This window comes from Chiloscyllium punctatum, chromosome 40 (assembly GCF_047496795.1).
Source record: "Chiloscyllium punctatum isolate Juve2018m chromosome 40, sChiPun1.3, whole genome shotgun sequence".
In the NCBI taxonomy this organism is placed as follows: Eukaryota; Metazoa; Chordata; class Chondrichthyes; order Orectolobiformes; family Hemiscylliidae; genus Chiloscyllium; species Chiloscyllium punctatum.
In genome coordinates, this window is record NC_092778.1 from 35,980,201 (window position 1) to 35,996,966 (window position 16,766).

The following is a 16,766-nucleotide window of genomic DNA, read 5'->3' on the forward strand; positions in this document are numbered from 1 at the left end:
GGGCTGGAGAGTAGTGTTGTGCCTTTATTTAAGAAAGACTGGAAGGAGGAGCCTGGGAACTACAGATGTGTGAGCCTTATGTCAGTGGTTAGTTGTTGGAGGGGATTCTGAGGGACAGGATTTGCATGCATTTGGAGAGGCAAGAATTGATTGGGGATAATCAGCGTGGCTTTGTGCAGGGGAAATCGTGACCACAAACTTGATTGAGTTTTTTGCGACATATTCAAAAGGATTGAGGGCAGAACGATAGACTTCTACATGAAATTTTGTAAAGCTTTTGGTCAAGTCCACATGGTAGACTAATTAGTAAGGCTAAGTTATGTAGAGCTTGCCAATTGGATATAAAATTGACTTGATGGTAGGAGACAGTTTTTTTTCCAGACTTGGAGGCCTGTGATCAGTGGTGCTCCATGGGGATTGGTGCTGGGTCCATTGTTGTTTGCCATTTATATAAATGATTTAGGTAAGAATAGAGAAAGCATAGTTAGCAAGATGGCAGAAGACACCAAGGTTGGTGGTATAGTTGGAAGTGAAGAAGGTTATCTGAGATTAAAAACAGCTCTTGATCGATTAGGTCAATGGACTGAGGAGTGGCAGATGGAGTTTAATGTGGATAAATCCAAGGGATTATATTTTGGTAAAATAAGCGAAGGTACAACGTCTACAATTAAAAGTAGGGCCTTGGGTAGTATTGAACAGAGACCTCAGGTTCAAGTACATAATTCTTTTGAAGTGTACATCACGTATAGATAGGGTGGTTAAGAAAGTGTTTTAGCACATTTGTCTTCATTGCTCAGGCCTTTAAGTATAAGGGTTAGGATGCAATGTTGAGGTTGTACAGGATGTTGGTGAGGCCTCTTTAGGAATAATGTGTCAAATTCTGGATGCCCTGTTGGAAGAAGGATTGATTAAGCTAGTGAGGGTTCAAAAGAGATTACCAGGATGTTGATGAGGATGGAGTGTTTGAGTTATAAGGAACAGCTGGGTAGAGTTGGACATTTTTCACTGGAGCATAGGAGGTTGAGCAGTGACCTTTTTATAGATGTTTATAAGATCATGACAGGTCCGGATAAGATGAATGACATGTGTCTTTTCCCTAGGATGGGGGATCTCAAAAATAGGGGGCATATTTTTAAGGTGAGAAGAGAAGGATTTAAAAAAGACCTGAGCAGCAACTTTTTCATGTAGAGTGTGGTTTGTGTATGAAATGAACTTCCAGAGGAAATGGTGAATGCAGGTACAGTTACAACATTTAAAAGACAGCTTAGATAAGCACATAAGTAAGAAATGTTTGGAGAGATATGGGCCAAGCATAGACCAGTTGAGACTAGTTTTAGTTTTGGATTATGGTTAGCATGGACTGGTTGTACCAAAGAGTCTTTTTTTGTGTTGTATGAATCTGACTCTACAGTAATGGAATTCCAAATAAGTGCATTGCTTTGCCCTGAATAGTGGTCAGTGGTGATCCCCAAGATATTGCTTGGAGATGCAAATGCCATGAATATTATGGGAGATGGTTAAACTCTGTCTTGTTGAAGATGGTCACAAATCACATGACACTGGGTCATAGTCTAACAGGTTTATTTGAAAATGCAAGTGTTCGGAGCCCGAAAGCTTGCAGTTTCAAATAATCCTGTTGGACTATAACGCGGTATCTTGTGATTTTTGACTATCCACCCCAGTCCAACACTAACACCTCCACGTCACTGTTGAAGATGGTCAATTCCTGAGGATCAAGTAGAAAAAAATGATACTTGTCACTTAGAAGCTGAAGTATTAATATGGTCCTGGTATTGTTCGTGTGTGGGTGCAGATTGCATCAATATCTGATCATTTGACATTAGCAAGGTGTTCTGCTTTATTAGTAAATTGTCGCACTTCAGGTGAATATCAAGATTTAAATGAAACATCTGAAGATAGCTGGACCTTGTCTGCTGGCCTGATGAATACTATGGATGTGTTTTTGGCTTCTAGTGGCTACCTTCTTTTGTACCAACTATTGCATCAGGCATTGACAACATTGTCTCCTCTCGATTCCTGTATATTTCTACAGAATGCTGACTGTACACTGCTTGGTTCCATTCACAATTTTTTCATGAGTTAGTAGTGTCCACATACAGCAAAAGGTCCACTACTAGGAAGATTAAGGGCAACAGATATTAAGAAAGCATCTGTTCTTGTCATCCTGTAAGCTTGTCATCCTGTCTTGTACTGTTCTTTTATCATCACCTGATCAAATTCCTAGAGCACCTTGCCTGGCAGCTCTTGGGAATACCTTCATTCCACAGACAGTATCAGTTCAAGAAGGTGGCTCACCACCACATTCTCTGGCATCGAGGGATGAGCAAGAAATTCTAGCCTTGCAATCAATGCCCACATTATAAAATTGAATAATATAAATAAATTAAGTTATAGATTATAGTGGAATATAATTCTGCTAATGGCACACAGTGCCTCATAGACACCAGGTTTTGCCTGCTGGACCTACCCCACTTAAATAGTGGTTGTGCCATATAATACGGTGGAAGGCACCTTCACTGTGAAGAGGAGACTTAGTCTCTAAGGACCATATGGTGGTTACTCTTGCTCATTATGTCCTAGATAAGAGAAAACATGGGCAAGTAAGTTACGTTTTTCATTTCCTCTTTCGCCAACTGCCAAAGTCCAGTCTGGCAGCTGTGTCATTTCGGCCTTGTCAGTGGTATTACAACTGAGTCACTTTTGATCATGGTGATTCATGAAGCAGGAGGTGATTTGTAGGTACTAATTAGCAAGAGGTTTATTTGCCCACTTGAAGCTGAGTCTCTTGAGGGGCTTACAGTCAGTGTTACAGACACAAAACTGTTCCCATTATACTAGCAGTGGGCTGCAGCTCTGGTGGTGTATTGTGACAGTGAGAAAGAACATGCTCAAAAATTATGAGTGAAGAGTCTCTGGCATTGACTAATGGGTATGGTTCTGCCTTACGTCCACTGGTTTTAATCTGGAACACTTTGCAGGGTTGGATGGAGTGAATATGCTTTCATTGTAGTCTGATTCAAAGCTGAAGTGATGTGAGTCCTCTATTCTATTGGTTTGATACAACAGACTGAAGTGAAGTTACCATGATCTGAGAGGATCATAGTTTGCTCTCTCATGAGAGGGAGACAGCTGATGATGACTTCAGCCAGTACATGCTGTTACCATCACTGTGCTTTGGAAACTGTCTTCCAGCCAACTGAGCTAACTGACCCATAAGACTAGTTTTCTAAGGCAGTTGAGAGTAGAACACTGTTGTGGAACTGGGATCATGCAGAGATCTGACTGGGTATATATTGTCTGTTTTATTCCCTAAAAGGCAGGGCAATAGTACTATAAGGTTTAGTATAGCTATATGGCTTCAATTGAAGTATTATGCCCACCCTCCAACCTTATTACAAGTTCTGAAGAGAAGTAGGAGCAGTCATGTGTATTGCTGCTGGAACCATGCAGGTATGTAGTGGGGATGTTGTATTGGGCTTGAAAATGCAAGGGAGGAAACAAAAAAAAAATGGATTAATTTTTGTCTGTCAGGTGGTGCGGATGACCCAGCAGCAGGAGAACCTGAAGTTCCTTTCTCATTTCAAAAGGAAATTCATTATTCACAAAGGAAAGAGAAAGGCCCCAGAGAATGGTCTGCAACCCAGCCTGTATCACATCCGCACCAATGGCAGTGCCCTTTGCTCCAGGTGAGGCTTTGCAAACCTGACGTTGATATAACATTGTTCCTTTTCTCCTTCTTTCTCCTTGCATTCCTCTGCTCAGAAGGGCAAGTGACTAACTGATACCCAGTTTATTTCATTACTTGTTTCTGGAATGTTTGTGAGGTGATTTGCTCCAGCCCATGTGGTGAAGGTACTTCCAAGAAGGTGTTAGCTGCATAATTTCATAAATTAACTCAAGTCACAAGCAAGAAATAATGATATGTCTGGTGAATCAGGATTTTTTGTGATTTGGTGTAGAACTAATTGTTGGTTTTCCATGCACCTGCTGCCCGTCTCCTTTGGTGACCAAGATTACAGGGAGAGAAATTCTGGTGAAGCAAATTTAGTGCAGTACATCTGATAGGTTGTAAAGCACTAACCACATACTTGTAGTAGAGGAGACTGAGGCAGAGTGAGTAACTGGGAATTCAGCTGTTAAATCTTTTGCTAGTTTAATTATAAAGTAAAAGGCAGAATCCAACCTTGAATGAATAACATGTAAAGGAAGTTAAAATTGTATAGTTAAACAAACAATTGCCTGTAAGTGGCTGTTATCTATCAAACATGCGAAATTGCATACCTAAATTAGGTGTTGATTACTGTATCAGGAAGTTAAGAACAACAAATGACTCATCCAAGCTCTCTGGGTATAAAAGGGTTTGTTCAAACCACAGGGTCAGGGTGAAGGACTCTCTGCAAGAGTGAAATGGAGATAGTGAGTAACTGGAAATTTCGGTTAATGAGGGAATTCTGGGCAGAGGGAGAAAGAAGTGTTTTCATCCAAGAAATAAAATCTCCAGAACAAAGGGTGAGCAGGAAAGGAAATAAGATGCTGATCAAGAGGCCTAAGACTAACACTGGAATAATGGAGAGGGTACAGAGAAAGTAGATGTTTGATAAGTTGGCTTGGTCAGTATTTCCAGTCTTTAAAGCAAAAGTTGAATATTGAGTTGTTTTTAAGTCTGTATCAGATTTTCTCTTTTCTTTTGAGAAATAATTGTTGAGTTTTCATAGTAAGACCAGATTTATTCTAAGCATGACAAGTAATTTTCAGAGTTAAGAGTTAGAAGTCAGAAGGGCTAAGTGGAGTGCACATTCCTGTAGTGTATGCTTAAAGTCATGGACTTGCCACATGGACAAGCACATCTGTAGGATGTGTCATTGGCTGCAAAAGCTTGAGCTCCGTGTTTTGGAAGTTGAGCTGTGGCTGGAGTCACTGCACATCTGCAAGACAGTGGACTGCATTGGATAGATGTGAAGGGAGATGGTCATACCATAGATTAAGTTTACAGGAGAGAGGAAATGGGTCAACCAGGTAGACTAAGGAAACTGGGCAGATAGTGCAGGAGTCCCCACCGAGTCTTGCTTTATTGGTGAGGTCATGGCCAATCTGTGGCTTCATTCTGTTTCCCTGCCTTTGGTTTATATCTTTGAATATCTTTGTTGACCAAAGTTTTTTCTGTTTCAGATTTAAAATTAACAACTGATCTTGGGTATATGAATAGAAAGGGTTTGGAGGGATATGGGCTGGTGGGACTAGATTGGGTTGGGATATCTGGTCGGCATGGACGGGTTGGACTGAAGGATCTGTTTCTATGCTGGACATCTCTATGACTATGTAACTCACAATTGTGGAAGAAAGTTCCAAACACACACACACTACGACCCTTAGTGTATGGAAGTACTTCCTAACATCTCTCCTGAATTGTCAGGCCCCAAATTTTAGACTAAGCCCCAAGCTCTAGAATCTCCAATCATTGGAAATAGATAATCTTTAACCAGCCTGTCTTTTCCTCTTAATATTTTGAAATCTTTCAAACTTCTTGAGAAAACTGGATCAATCATGTATGATCTCTCCTCATAACTTAACCCTTGAAGTACAAGTATCATTCTTGTAAATCTATATTGTACTCCCTCCAAGGCATTACTCAGGTGTGATGCCCAGATCTGTTCTGAGTACTTCAAATGAGAGATAATGAAGGTTTGGTTAAACTGCAGCATAACTTCTGTGTGCTTATTCTCTACCACATGCAAATAGACCTTCAGTCCAAATAGTCCATGCCAACGACAAATTAGTCCCACCTGCCTGCCCTTGGCCTGCATCCCTCCAAACTTTTCTGATGCATGTACTTATTCAAATGTCTTTTAAACATTGTAACTGTAGCCACATCCACCACTTCCTCTGGAAGTTCGCGCCACACACGAACTACTGTGTTTAAAAAAAAGTCTCTCCTGTCTTTTTTTAAATCTTTCTCCTCTCACCTTAAAAATATGCCTCCTAGTCTTGAAATTCCCCCACCCTAGGGAAAAGACCCCTGCTGTTAATCTTATCTATACCACTCAGTTTTTTATAAATCTTTATAAGGTCAACTCTTAACCTCCTATGTTCCAGTGAAATACGTCCCAGTCTATCCAGCCTCTACTTATAACTCAAACCTGTCCATTGCCCGGCAACATGGTGTAAAATCTCTTCTGAACCCTGTTCAGCTGAATAACATGTTTCCTACAACAGGGTGACCAGAACTGGATGCACTACTCCAGAAGAGGCCTCAATGTCTTATACAATGTCATAATGTTCCAATTTCTATATTCAATGATATGAGCAATGAAGACAAACATGCTAAACACCTCTTTAACCACCCTATCTATATGTGATGTAAACTTCAAAGAATTATGTACCTAAACCTCTAGGTCTCTCTGTTCTGCAACACTGCCCAAGGCCTACTTAGTATAAGGCTTGTCTTTCTTTAGCACTACTGAATCCCGAAACAATTGCACTCATAAGGCCTTATTTTTAATCATTTTGTTTAATCCACCTCAGTAGATTTTCTTTGAACAATGAATAGTTTAAATAGACTTTTATAACCTATACACACTATTCTCTGAGAAATGTTGAATTTACTAGTGAAGAAGGTTATCCAAGATTACGAAACAATCTTTATCAATTATACCAATGGGCTGAGGAGTGGCAGATGGTGTTTAATTTGGATAAATGCGAGGAGTTACATTTTTGTAAAAGAAACAAGACTAGGACTTGTTCAGTTAATGGTAGGGCCCTGTGTAGTGTCAAACAGAGGGATCTAGGAGTTCAGGTACATAATTCTTTTGAAAGTTGCATCACAGGAAGACAGGGTGGTTAAGAAGGTGTTTGGCATGCTTTCCTGTATTGCTCAGACCATTTGAGTTCAGGAGATGGGACTGTTGGGTCATGATGAGGTTGTACAGGATGTTGGTGAGGCCACTTTTGAAGTACTGTGTAAGTTCTGGTCGCCCTGCTATAGGAAGGATATTATTAAATTGGAGAGGATTCAAAAAAGATTTGCCAGGGTATTGCTGGGACTGTAGGGATAGGATAGATAGGCTCAAATTTTTTTACTGGGGCACAGGAATGACCTTAGAGGTTTATAAAATCACGAGGTGCATAGGTGAGCTAAATAACAAAGCTCTTTTCCTTAGGGTGGCTGAATTCAAAACTAGGGGACATATTCGTAGAATATGAAGAATTTGAGGCTCAGATGAGTCACTAATTTAGCTCCCAGCCTATGGCCTGCTCTTGTAGCTATAGTTAGTGCCAAAACTAAATAATTAAAGCTTATCAAAATTATTACTGAAGGTGTATCCTGCAAAAATGCCAGGAGCAAGTTGTGCACCTACCTTCTTGTTACAATTCAAGTTTGTCGATAATGGAGACATCCTATATTTTTAAAATAATCTCTGTTACTTGCAGGTGTATCCAGATCAGCACAGATTCCAGTATGTTGAACTCTGAGTTTTGTTACATCCTCAAGGTAATGCTCAAATATAATGAACAAAGTAAAAGTTCAATTGCATTGGATCTTTGTGTGTTGTGTAGCTGCTGGCTAAAATAACAATTTGTGTTTATATATCGCCTCTTAAAAAAAACAAAGTAACCCAAGTTACTTGAAGCCGTAGAGGACAAAATTTTACACAAGGTTTCAAGATATTAGGATAAATGATCAAAAGAACTTTGGGAGGAAATTTAAGAGCTGGACAGCTGAAGATCTGGTCACTGATACTTGAGCAGTTAAAATCAGGATAGTAAAGATGACAAAATTAGATAAGCACAGATATCATAAAACAAGTTGTTGTTAGCTTCTGGGTTGTTGCATGGTTCTGTGTCCATGGAGCATACAGGGAATAAGACTTTGTGCGATTAAGGACATGGAGAAAGTGAGGACTGCAGATGCTGGAGATAAGAGTTGGAAAGGGTGGTGCTGGAAAAACACAGCTGGTCAGGCAGCATCTGATGGGCAGGAGAGTCGACATTTTGAGCATAAGCTTTTCATAAGGAATCCTGATGAAGTGTTTATGCTTGAAACCTTGACTCTCCTGCTCTTCGGATGCTGCCTGACTGGCTGTGCTTTTCCAGCACCACGCTTTCAGATTAAGGATATGGGCAGGTGTCGAGCTTATGGAAGGTGAATGATGGGAGTCTGGCCAGTGATGCATTGGAAGCAGAATACAATTTTTTTCAAGGACTACTTCTTAAATCTTTTAAATCTGAGTTATTTTCTCATTCTCACTCATTCTTGAGAGATGCTGTATTTGAGCTTAAGCAGAAGCATAATTAGACAAGTTAATCAATATGTTCAATATCAAGCCCTCATTAAGCTTTAAACTATAGCACACAAGTAAGAAAGCAATAATTTCCTAGATCCCTTGGTACTTAAATTGATGCAAGACATGATGCATAAGTTTGGAAAATACTTTTTTCAAAATAAATGATACACATCAACCAACACACATCTTCCACAGACTAGTGGCTGCTTTGGGGCAGCACAGTGACTCAGGTTAGGTGAATTGGCTATGCTAAATTGCCCATAGTGTTCAGGGATATGTAGGATAGGTGCATTAGTCAGTGGTAAATATAGGGTTGGGGAATGGGTCTGGGTGGCTTACTCTTTGGAGGGTTGATGTGGACTTGTTGGGTCAAAGGGCCTGTTTCAACACTGGAGGGATTTTTATGAAACAAAAACTTTTAGGACAGCATGGTGCCTCAGTGGTTAGCACTGCTGCCTCACAATGCTAGGGACCCAGGTTCATTTCCAGCCTTGGGCTACTGTCTGTGTGGAGTTTACACATTCTCCCCATGTCTCGTGGGTTTCCTCTGGGTGCTCCAGTTTCCTTCCACAGATGTGCAAGTTGGCTGAATTCGCAATGCCCATAGTGTTCAGGGATGTGCAGCTTAGATGCATTAGTCGGGGGTAAATATAGGATAATAGGTTAGGAGAATGGGTCTGGGGTGGATTATTCTTCGAAGGGTCGGTGTGGACTTGTTGGGCCAAAGGGCCTGTTTCCACAATGTAGGGATTCTATGATCTATAATTCTGGTGAGGGCATAACTAATGCATTTCCACACGCAAGTACAAAGCAATAAGATCTTACCCAGGCAGTTATTGCCTTTTGTTTGATATTGATCTTAATCTTAACAATTGACATTGTTTATTATAACTGAAACATTCATTTTATCCCTTTGAAATAATTTCTGAATGTTTGCTTTCTTAAACTGGAGCATTTTACATTCTTCTTGACCTCATTGCCTCAGTAGTATAAAGTTTTCTTGACTGCTAGTTTGTTGAATATTCCTTTGTTGGCAAATTATAGTTGTGTTGTCTCCTTTGTGACTTCCCTTCTCTCTCTTCCCCTCCCCCCACTACTCCCTTGCACGCTCTCTTTCCCTTTCAGTCTGTGTCTCGTTAACTTTCACTTGCAATATTCCTTTCTTCCAAGCCCTTGCAATGTTTTTCCCTGCCCACACCTGCAGTCTCTCCCTTTTTCCCCTCTTCATCTTCCTGAAGCTTCTTTCTCTTGCCCCCTCCCCCCCACTCCCATAACCTCTGCAACATCTCCCTCTTTACTCTCACTTCCCCAGTTGCTCATCTCTTTACGCCTTTTACAGTATTTTCCCCTTTAGCCTCTCCCTCACCACACTTGCTATCTTACTCCAACTCCACCCCCGATGCAGCTACTCCCTCTCCACCCCTAACCTTGCAGTTCCTCTCTACCCCTCCCATGTCTTAGCATCCTTTTTCCCTCCACTTGCTCGTTGCTTCTATTTCCTCCATCACCTCCACCACAGCCTCTGTATCTTCTCTACAGCTTCTTTCTTTCCTCCCCCAATTCTTCCTATCAGTCTTCCCAACCACTACTCCTCCTCCCCCCCCCCCCCCCCCCCCCACACACCACTTTGCAGCCTCACTGTTTTAGAACTTCCTATTGCCCTTCCCCAAGCCCAGCAAACCACTCACAATAAATAGTTTTCCAGCAAAAGGTCCACCTGGTTTACCCCAACAGTGGCTATAGAACATGCATTACACCCCCCTGCCTCAGCACATCTCTTGCCATAGTAACACTCCAGCCTTGGCACTCTAACAAAAGGCTTTACTAGTTCTTCTCTCAGTCCTGTTCCTTTCTGGAAATGTCCAAAACGCCCAGTGACTTTTATTTTGGTTGCACCCACCTGCACATAAAGTTTGAATGTTTTCAGAGGTGAATTTTGAATGCTGGTTGGAATAGTCTAGTCTAAAGGCACAAACGAGAGTTTTTCAGTCACAAATGAGTTCAGGCAGAGACTAATTTGGGCAGTATTATGAAAGTGGAAATAGTTAAGACTTGATAGCCCAGGAAACCTAACCCAGAGTCAAAGCACCCTGCTGTAAGCATCTGTTTTAGACAATTGTCTAAGAGATGGATAGTTTAGTCAACATTGGAACTCATCAACAAAGACACATTTATACTTATTAAAACTAGATGTCAAATAAACAACCTGATGATTTAGCAATATTAGAGGAAACAAAAGAGGCGAGGCAAGAAAAGAGAGTAATGATTTAAAGATTGGGAATCCACAAGAATAATCAAGATGTACAAAGATCAACAAGTGCAACTCCTAGTTTAATTCTGCAAATGTCAGTACGCAGCTGATGAATACTCGTCAGTGTGGGTAAGACTAAAACAGTTACATGGACCAAAAGGGGCAGCAAGTGTTGAATGGAACAGAAGAACTGGATGCTGAATAATAAATCTATGAAAAAAACTCACTGTCTGATAAAAGTGAAATGAAGCACAATAATGTTGCATTGGAAAAGAGTACAAATCCATAGCATCTGCCTTTTTATGCTTAATATCCATCTATCAGTTGCAGGCTTGTGTGTGTAGTTTGTGCTTATAGTTTAGTTAAGACGAGACAAATTATGTGAATTTGTACTGAAGTTTAAATAGGAAATTTCTAAAGGCAGTTCTGCTAGGTGCAGAATTAGTTGATTTCACCTGAGCTATAGTTGGGATACAAGTTATCCTCCGTTACCAGATTAGAGTCTGGTTCATGCTCACATCTCTTGGTGACTCCTGCTAGAACATGCATTTGATTAGCACTTGTTTTCAAGGGCCTGAGGTGAAAGATTTGTCTGTACAAGGTTGTATGCATGCTTGCTAACTGTTTTGCTTCCTTAGGTGCCTTTTGAGAGTATTGATAACCAAGGAATTGTTTATACTTGGGTTGGACGTGCAGCAGACCCAGATGAGGCCAAACTTGCTGAAGATATCATGAATAATATGTTTGATGAAACATACAGCAAACAGGTAATCAAGTGTTCAAACTTATAAATCAAAAAAGAATAAGAAAACTTGACTTAGACTTATTTCCCTGTTTGAAAAGTCTTTTTTTTTGGTGCAATTAACAGTTTCTATGAGATGAAAATGAGACCAGAATTTACTTTTCTTGAGCTTAAGGTGCAAATGCATGTGTTGCATCATGCTGTTATCCTTAAATTTTCACAATGGGGTGGGTAATGGCTTGCGAATGACATTTTTATTCTCCTTGCCCTGGTCTCTTTTCTTGAACCTGGGACTTTTGGTTCTTCACTTGTTTTTTCATGGTTTGTGGAGCATGGCCTTGCTGCCTGGCCAGCATTTAATGCTCATCCCCAATTGCTCAAGAAGGTGGTGGTGAGCTGCCTCCTTGAACTGCTGCAGTTCACTTTCTGTGGGTTGACCCACAATGCTTTTGGGTCATTGGGTCAGTGCCTGCAGGGGAATTGGGATTCTTGTCTAATCCCCTGACTGTTTTCCTAACTCTGAGCCTATTTTCCCTGTACCTGCTTGGCAGAGATTCTGTCTCCTGCAGTCTCGCTTCCTGTCACCCCCAAAGTGGACTTGTCACCACATTCTGAGCAGGCCTTAAGCTGAATGATGCAACTCACATTTGCACAGCTTGCTGCCACTCCAATCTGAGGCTATTTCTTACCCATATTTGGTGATAGGTTATTTAATTGGATCAAAGCAATGTCTAATTGCAGAATCTTCCAGTTGTCTGCATTTGGAGTCCTGGTGATGGGCTGCATAGGACCCTAGAGGGTTGCCGGCTGCCAGTTGGTCAAGTATGGTCTAAACTATTTTGAAACAAACAATCTTTTTGTTCAGAGAAGGGCCAAATCATTAATTCCAATTACAGTGGATCTTTAAAATGTATACTTGACAACTTGAATTATATTTTAGAAAGAAGATTTTAATTTTGTTTGTTATTACAAGTTTTTTTTAAATTACTGAAGCTGACTTCCTCCATTATCAGGGACCATCATAGTTGCGGGTGGGCAGAATGGATTTCTCCAGTAAGCAAGTAATCCTATTTAGAGATCTTGGTTTCAGAGAATGAGAAATCTAGCACAATATGTTTTTACCTACTGTACTGTTGGGCTAAATGTTTAACAGTGTAATGCCTGGAGTTGGGACAGCATGACATTCTAGACCAGGGCCAACAAAGAGAATTTGCATTGTGTTGCTGCAACTGATTTATGGAAGTGTGGCTTTCTGCATCCATATTGCATTGCTGTTCTGGAAGCTGCAAATTCTAGCACTGACCATTACATACAAATAATCTGATGTGTGTTGTTTTAGGTGATAAATGAGGGAGAGGAACCTGAAAACTTCTTCTGGGTTGGAATAGGTGGAGAGAAGCAATATGATGAAGATGCAGAGTATATGAAGCACTCGAGACTTTTTAGGTGTGTGGAAGATGTAGGCAAACCTATTACTATACCTGGATGTTTACTTTAGACTGGGCGTATACTGTATGGTATGGCGTTGTGCTTGAAAACTGGCTATCTAGAGCCTTAATAAGAAAGTTTTTTTATGTTGCATGACTTTAGTTGGTACAATTTTTTTTTAAATTGAAGGAACCGATTTCAAGTCTAACTCTCCCCATCCCAAACTAAATTTTAACCACTGTATTTATGCAAAAAGATACTTTGGTGCTTTTTGAATTTAATTCCTATTTTACCCAAACACACCTGACTCCCAAAACAAACCTTGATATCCTGGTCTATCGGATGATCTACCTACACTCTGGGCACTTCTTCAGAGGCATTTCCCTTTGAGGTGTAGCAATGGGCAGCACGGTGGCACAGTGGTTAGCACTGCTGCTTCACAGTGCCAGAGACCTGGGTTCAATTTCAGGCGACTGACTGTGTGGAGTTTGCACATTCTCCCCGTGGCTGCAGTTTCCTCCAGGTGCTCAGGTTTCCTCCCACAATCCAACAATGTGCAGGTCAGGTGAATTGGCCATGCTAAATTCACATAGGGGAACATAGATAATCATAGGTAGGTGGGTGAGTGCGCTACGGCGGGTCAGTGTGGACTTGTTGGGCTGGAGGGCCTGTTTCCACACTGTAAGTAATCTAATCAAATGTGCTCAAGTGGTGCATGAGTGGCCTTCCCTCCGGCTCTCACCAAGTCCAATGTCAGTAGTTAAACATTCAACTAAGGTACAAACCTTGTGAAGACAGACTCCAGTTTGAGAAACACCAGCATGATATTTGGTGTTCAGCAGCTGATATTTATGAATGTAATGTATCATTTATCCTTTTCTTTTAAGGTGTTCCAATGAGAAGGGCTACTTCTCTGTGTCTGAGAAGTGCTCGGACTTCTGTCAGGACGATCTTGCAGATGATGACATTATGCTGCTTGACAATGGAAAAGAGGTTGGTGCATAAAACTGCAAAACTATGGCAGGCAAATCAGGGCAGTGGTATTAAATGCTGTACTGCATTTGAGGTCTCCCGTAAGCTGCCATCCATTTAAAGATGTCTGCTGATGTCATGAAGCTGAGACATGAAGTGTGGCCTAACAGTGGTCTGATTCAAACCATCCTGACCCAAAACGTGGGTAATTGTGTGTAGTGCTATGCTTGTATAAACACAATTGACCCTGGAGGCAGCTGCCATGTCCTCAGAGAGACCATTTGCCACTCTTGTATGGGACATAGCCCTGCATAAGCTGTGGTATGCCTGTTCTTAATACTGATCTTCAAGTGGTTAGCACTGCTGCCTCACAGTGCCATGGACCTGGATTTGATTCCCGTCTCAGACACCTGTCTGTGTGGAGTTTGCACATTCTCCATGTCTGTGGTGGGTTTCCTCCGGGTGCTCCGGTTTCCTCCCACAATCCAAAGATCTGCCAGTTACGTGAATTGGCCATGCTAAATTGCCCATAGTGTTAGATGTATTTGTCAGGGTAAATAGAAAGTAGGGGAATGGGTCTGGGTGGGTTACTGTGTGAAGGGTTGAAGTGGACTTGTTGGGCCAAAGGGCCTGTTTCCATTGTGTAGGGATCTAATCATATGCACTTTTTAATGTAAAAGGTGTCAATACTGTAACACTCCACAGAATTGCAGAACCACTACAGTGCAGTTTTGCCCAACAAGTCTGCACCAATCCTCTAAATAGCATTGGACACAATCCCTGTAACCCTACTGTTACCATAGTTCAGCCATCCAGCCTGCACATGGCTGAACTACGGTAACTGTGGCAATTTATCCACCTTACCTGCACAAGTTTGGACTGTGGGTTGAAACTGTAGTACCTCGTGAAAAAACACACAGGGCGAATGTGAAAATTTCACTGACAGTTACCCAAGGTTGGAATTGGGCCTGGGTTTCTGTGAGGCAGCAGTACTGACCACTGTGTTACCCACAGTGACAGTGAGAGTCAGTACATCACTAACGCACAGCCCAACAGCTGATTATGGTCAGTAAGAGTGCAAGTAGTTCAGCAACTTATTCAAACATTGGTTTGATTTCTTTTCTACATTTATGTAAACATTAATAAATATTTAAATTGAGCAGAATTACAAAGTCATTATGTAAATAAATTAATATCCAAAGGGGGTTTTAGATTTGTTCCTCCCCTAAGCAGCTGTAATGTTAAGTCAGAAAGTGAACTTCTCAGCAAGAATGGTCTTTAATATTACCAGCATACTTGAACAAAATACTTCTGCTTTGAATCATGGCACTGGCTGTAGGCTAATGCCTACAGTATTATTTTGAATGTTCAGGTAAGAATGAAAAACAAAAGTTGGAACTGCTTGCTTTATCTTATTACCACTTCCTTCCACAGCACTTATGTGAAAATATTTTTTTTCAGGTTTACATGTGGGTAGGAACACAGACAAGTCAGGTGGAGATCAAACTGAGCCTTAAAGCTTGCCAGGTAAGTATTAAACTAACTGAAAAAGGAAAAAAGGTTGTTGTGGTCTATCCAGCTTGTCCTGAATAGTTGCCTTGGGTACTACATTGTTTGGTTTCATATAGTGAGGGTACAGCCTTTTGGATGGGGTGAAAAATCAACTGAAATCTATTTTAGGATAGGCAGCCCCAGTGGGAGAGAGGGTAAAACAAGGGCATTAAAAGCCCGATTACCTAGACTACCCTTTTTTTGGTAAATGTTTAATTTTCCAACTAGAATCCAGCTTTTCTCTACAGCTGCTCCTTGGGTAAGAGTTTCCAAGTTAACTTGGAGTTTTTTTTTGCTTTTAGGTTTACATCCAACACATGAGAGCCAAAGACAGTGCTCACCCACGCAAACTACGGCTGGTCCGCAAAGGGAATGAACCCCATAATTTCACACGCTGCTTCCATGCTTGGGGTACCTTCAAAAAACCACTTGCTTAGGATACTCAGTCACCAATCATGCTACAATGAGTGATCTTCTTTGTTTCCCATCCTTAGCTTTATATAAAAAAAAGGATCAACTGAGTGGAAATCTTCTAAGATGTTTTTCACAAAAAAAAACTTTGCTCAGCTCCCTGTCAGTCAGTTACTGCAATGAAGATTTGATTCACCCAAAGTTACAGATGAAGTTTTTACAGTTCTTTACATTAATGATGAGGGATGACTTAAGTGATTGCAGGATTAGGTTAGAGCTGGTATGGAGTTGTGTGTGACTGGAGCCATCACTCCATATTCTGAGTCAATAGTCTTCCTTTAAACAGCACCAAGGATTGATTAAATAGTAATGTTACAGTCACCTTGCTGTGCCATGGCTATGTATGTAATCATGGCTGCACTTCAAGAAAAGGTAAGCTGTGGATTTAATGTCTTCAGACATGGTCTATGATGAACTTAAGGCTAGTAAGGGAACCAACCTCTTGGCTCCTTCAAGACCTGGCACTGATCGAAAGCAATATTTATTCATGCTATTTTCTTGGGTGGGTAATTAGTGCCAAAATTAAAGTATTACCTAACATGAGTCAAATATCAATTTGATCAATGCCCAAGCTTTTGTCAGTGACAACTGCTGTTATTTGTAAAAGTAGAAATATGCACTGCACTGTTAATGTTACATATGCTCAGTATCTTGACCTGTAGATTAAAGTATGGTTAAGCATATGCCTCAAGTGTGATTAATGTCATTTAAAATTAAATGGGGTGAAAGAGGTTTATTTAAATGGTATATCTGCAAGTCTGTAGAGTTTCACAGAAGTTCCTAGGGCAGGGAGTTACATGTATTTTTAATAAAAGAATGGCATTCAAGGTAGTACCTTCCTAAGAAGGAATTTGATTCAAAAGTGACGAGATTCTCCCCCTACTTTGTTTTAGAAACTTGTGAATTTAGCACTTCTAAAGGACAAAGGGAGCCAATTGGACATATCAAATCATTCCCATCCTGCTAGTCAAAGAGAAAAAAAAATCACTAGTGCTTGTACCTGATTAGGAACACAATAGGTAGGTGGGAGGTTCAGTCTAGCTCTTAT

At 40.8% G+C, this 16,766-nt stretch overlaps 1 protein-coding gene across 1 annotated transcript in view; it reads left to right on the top strand.

Annotated features, from left to right (window-relative positions):
- flii (FLII actin remodeling protein) overlaps positions 1 to 16,401 on the top strand; it is an 81,125-nt gene extending 64,724 nt beyond the window's left edge. Inside the window, exons 24-30 of the mRNA XM_072559553.1 lie at positions 3,553 to 3,707; positions 7,450 to 7,510; positions 11,193 to 11,321; positions 12,636 to 12,742; positions 13,612 to 13,717; positions 15,158 to 15,223; positions 15,550 to 16,401. Of these exons, the coding sequence (XP_072415654.1) occupies positions 3,553 to 3,707; positions 7,450 to 7,510; positions 11,193 to 11,321; positions 12,636 to 12,742; positions 13,612 to 13,717; positions 15,158 to 15,223; positions 15,550 to 15,684 (759 nt within the window). The 3' untranslated portion in view covers positions 15,685 to 16,401. The remainder of the gene's footprint in view (positions 1 to 3,552; positions 3,708 to 7,449; positions 7,511 to 11,192; positions 11,322 to 12,635; positions 12,743 to 13,611; positions 13,718 to 15,157; positions 15,224 to 15,549) is intronic.
- Positions 16,402 to 16,766: the final 365 nt, after the last annotated feature.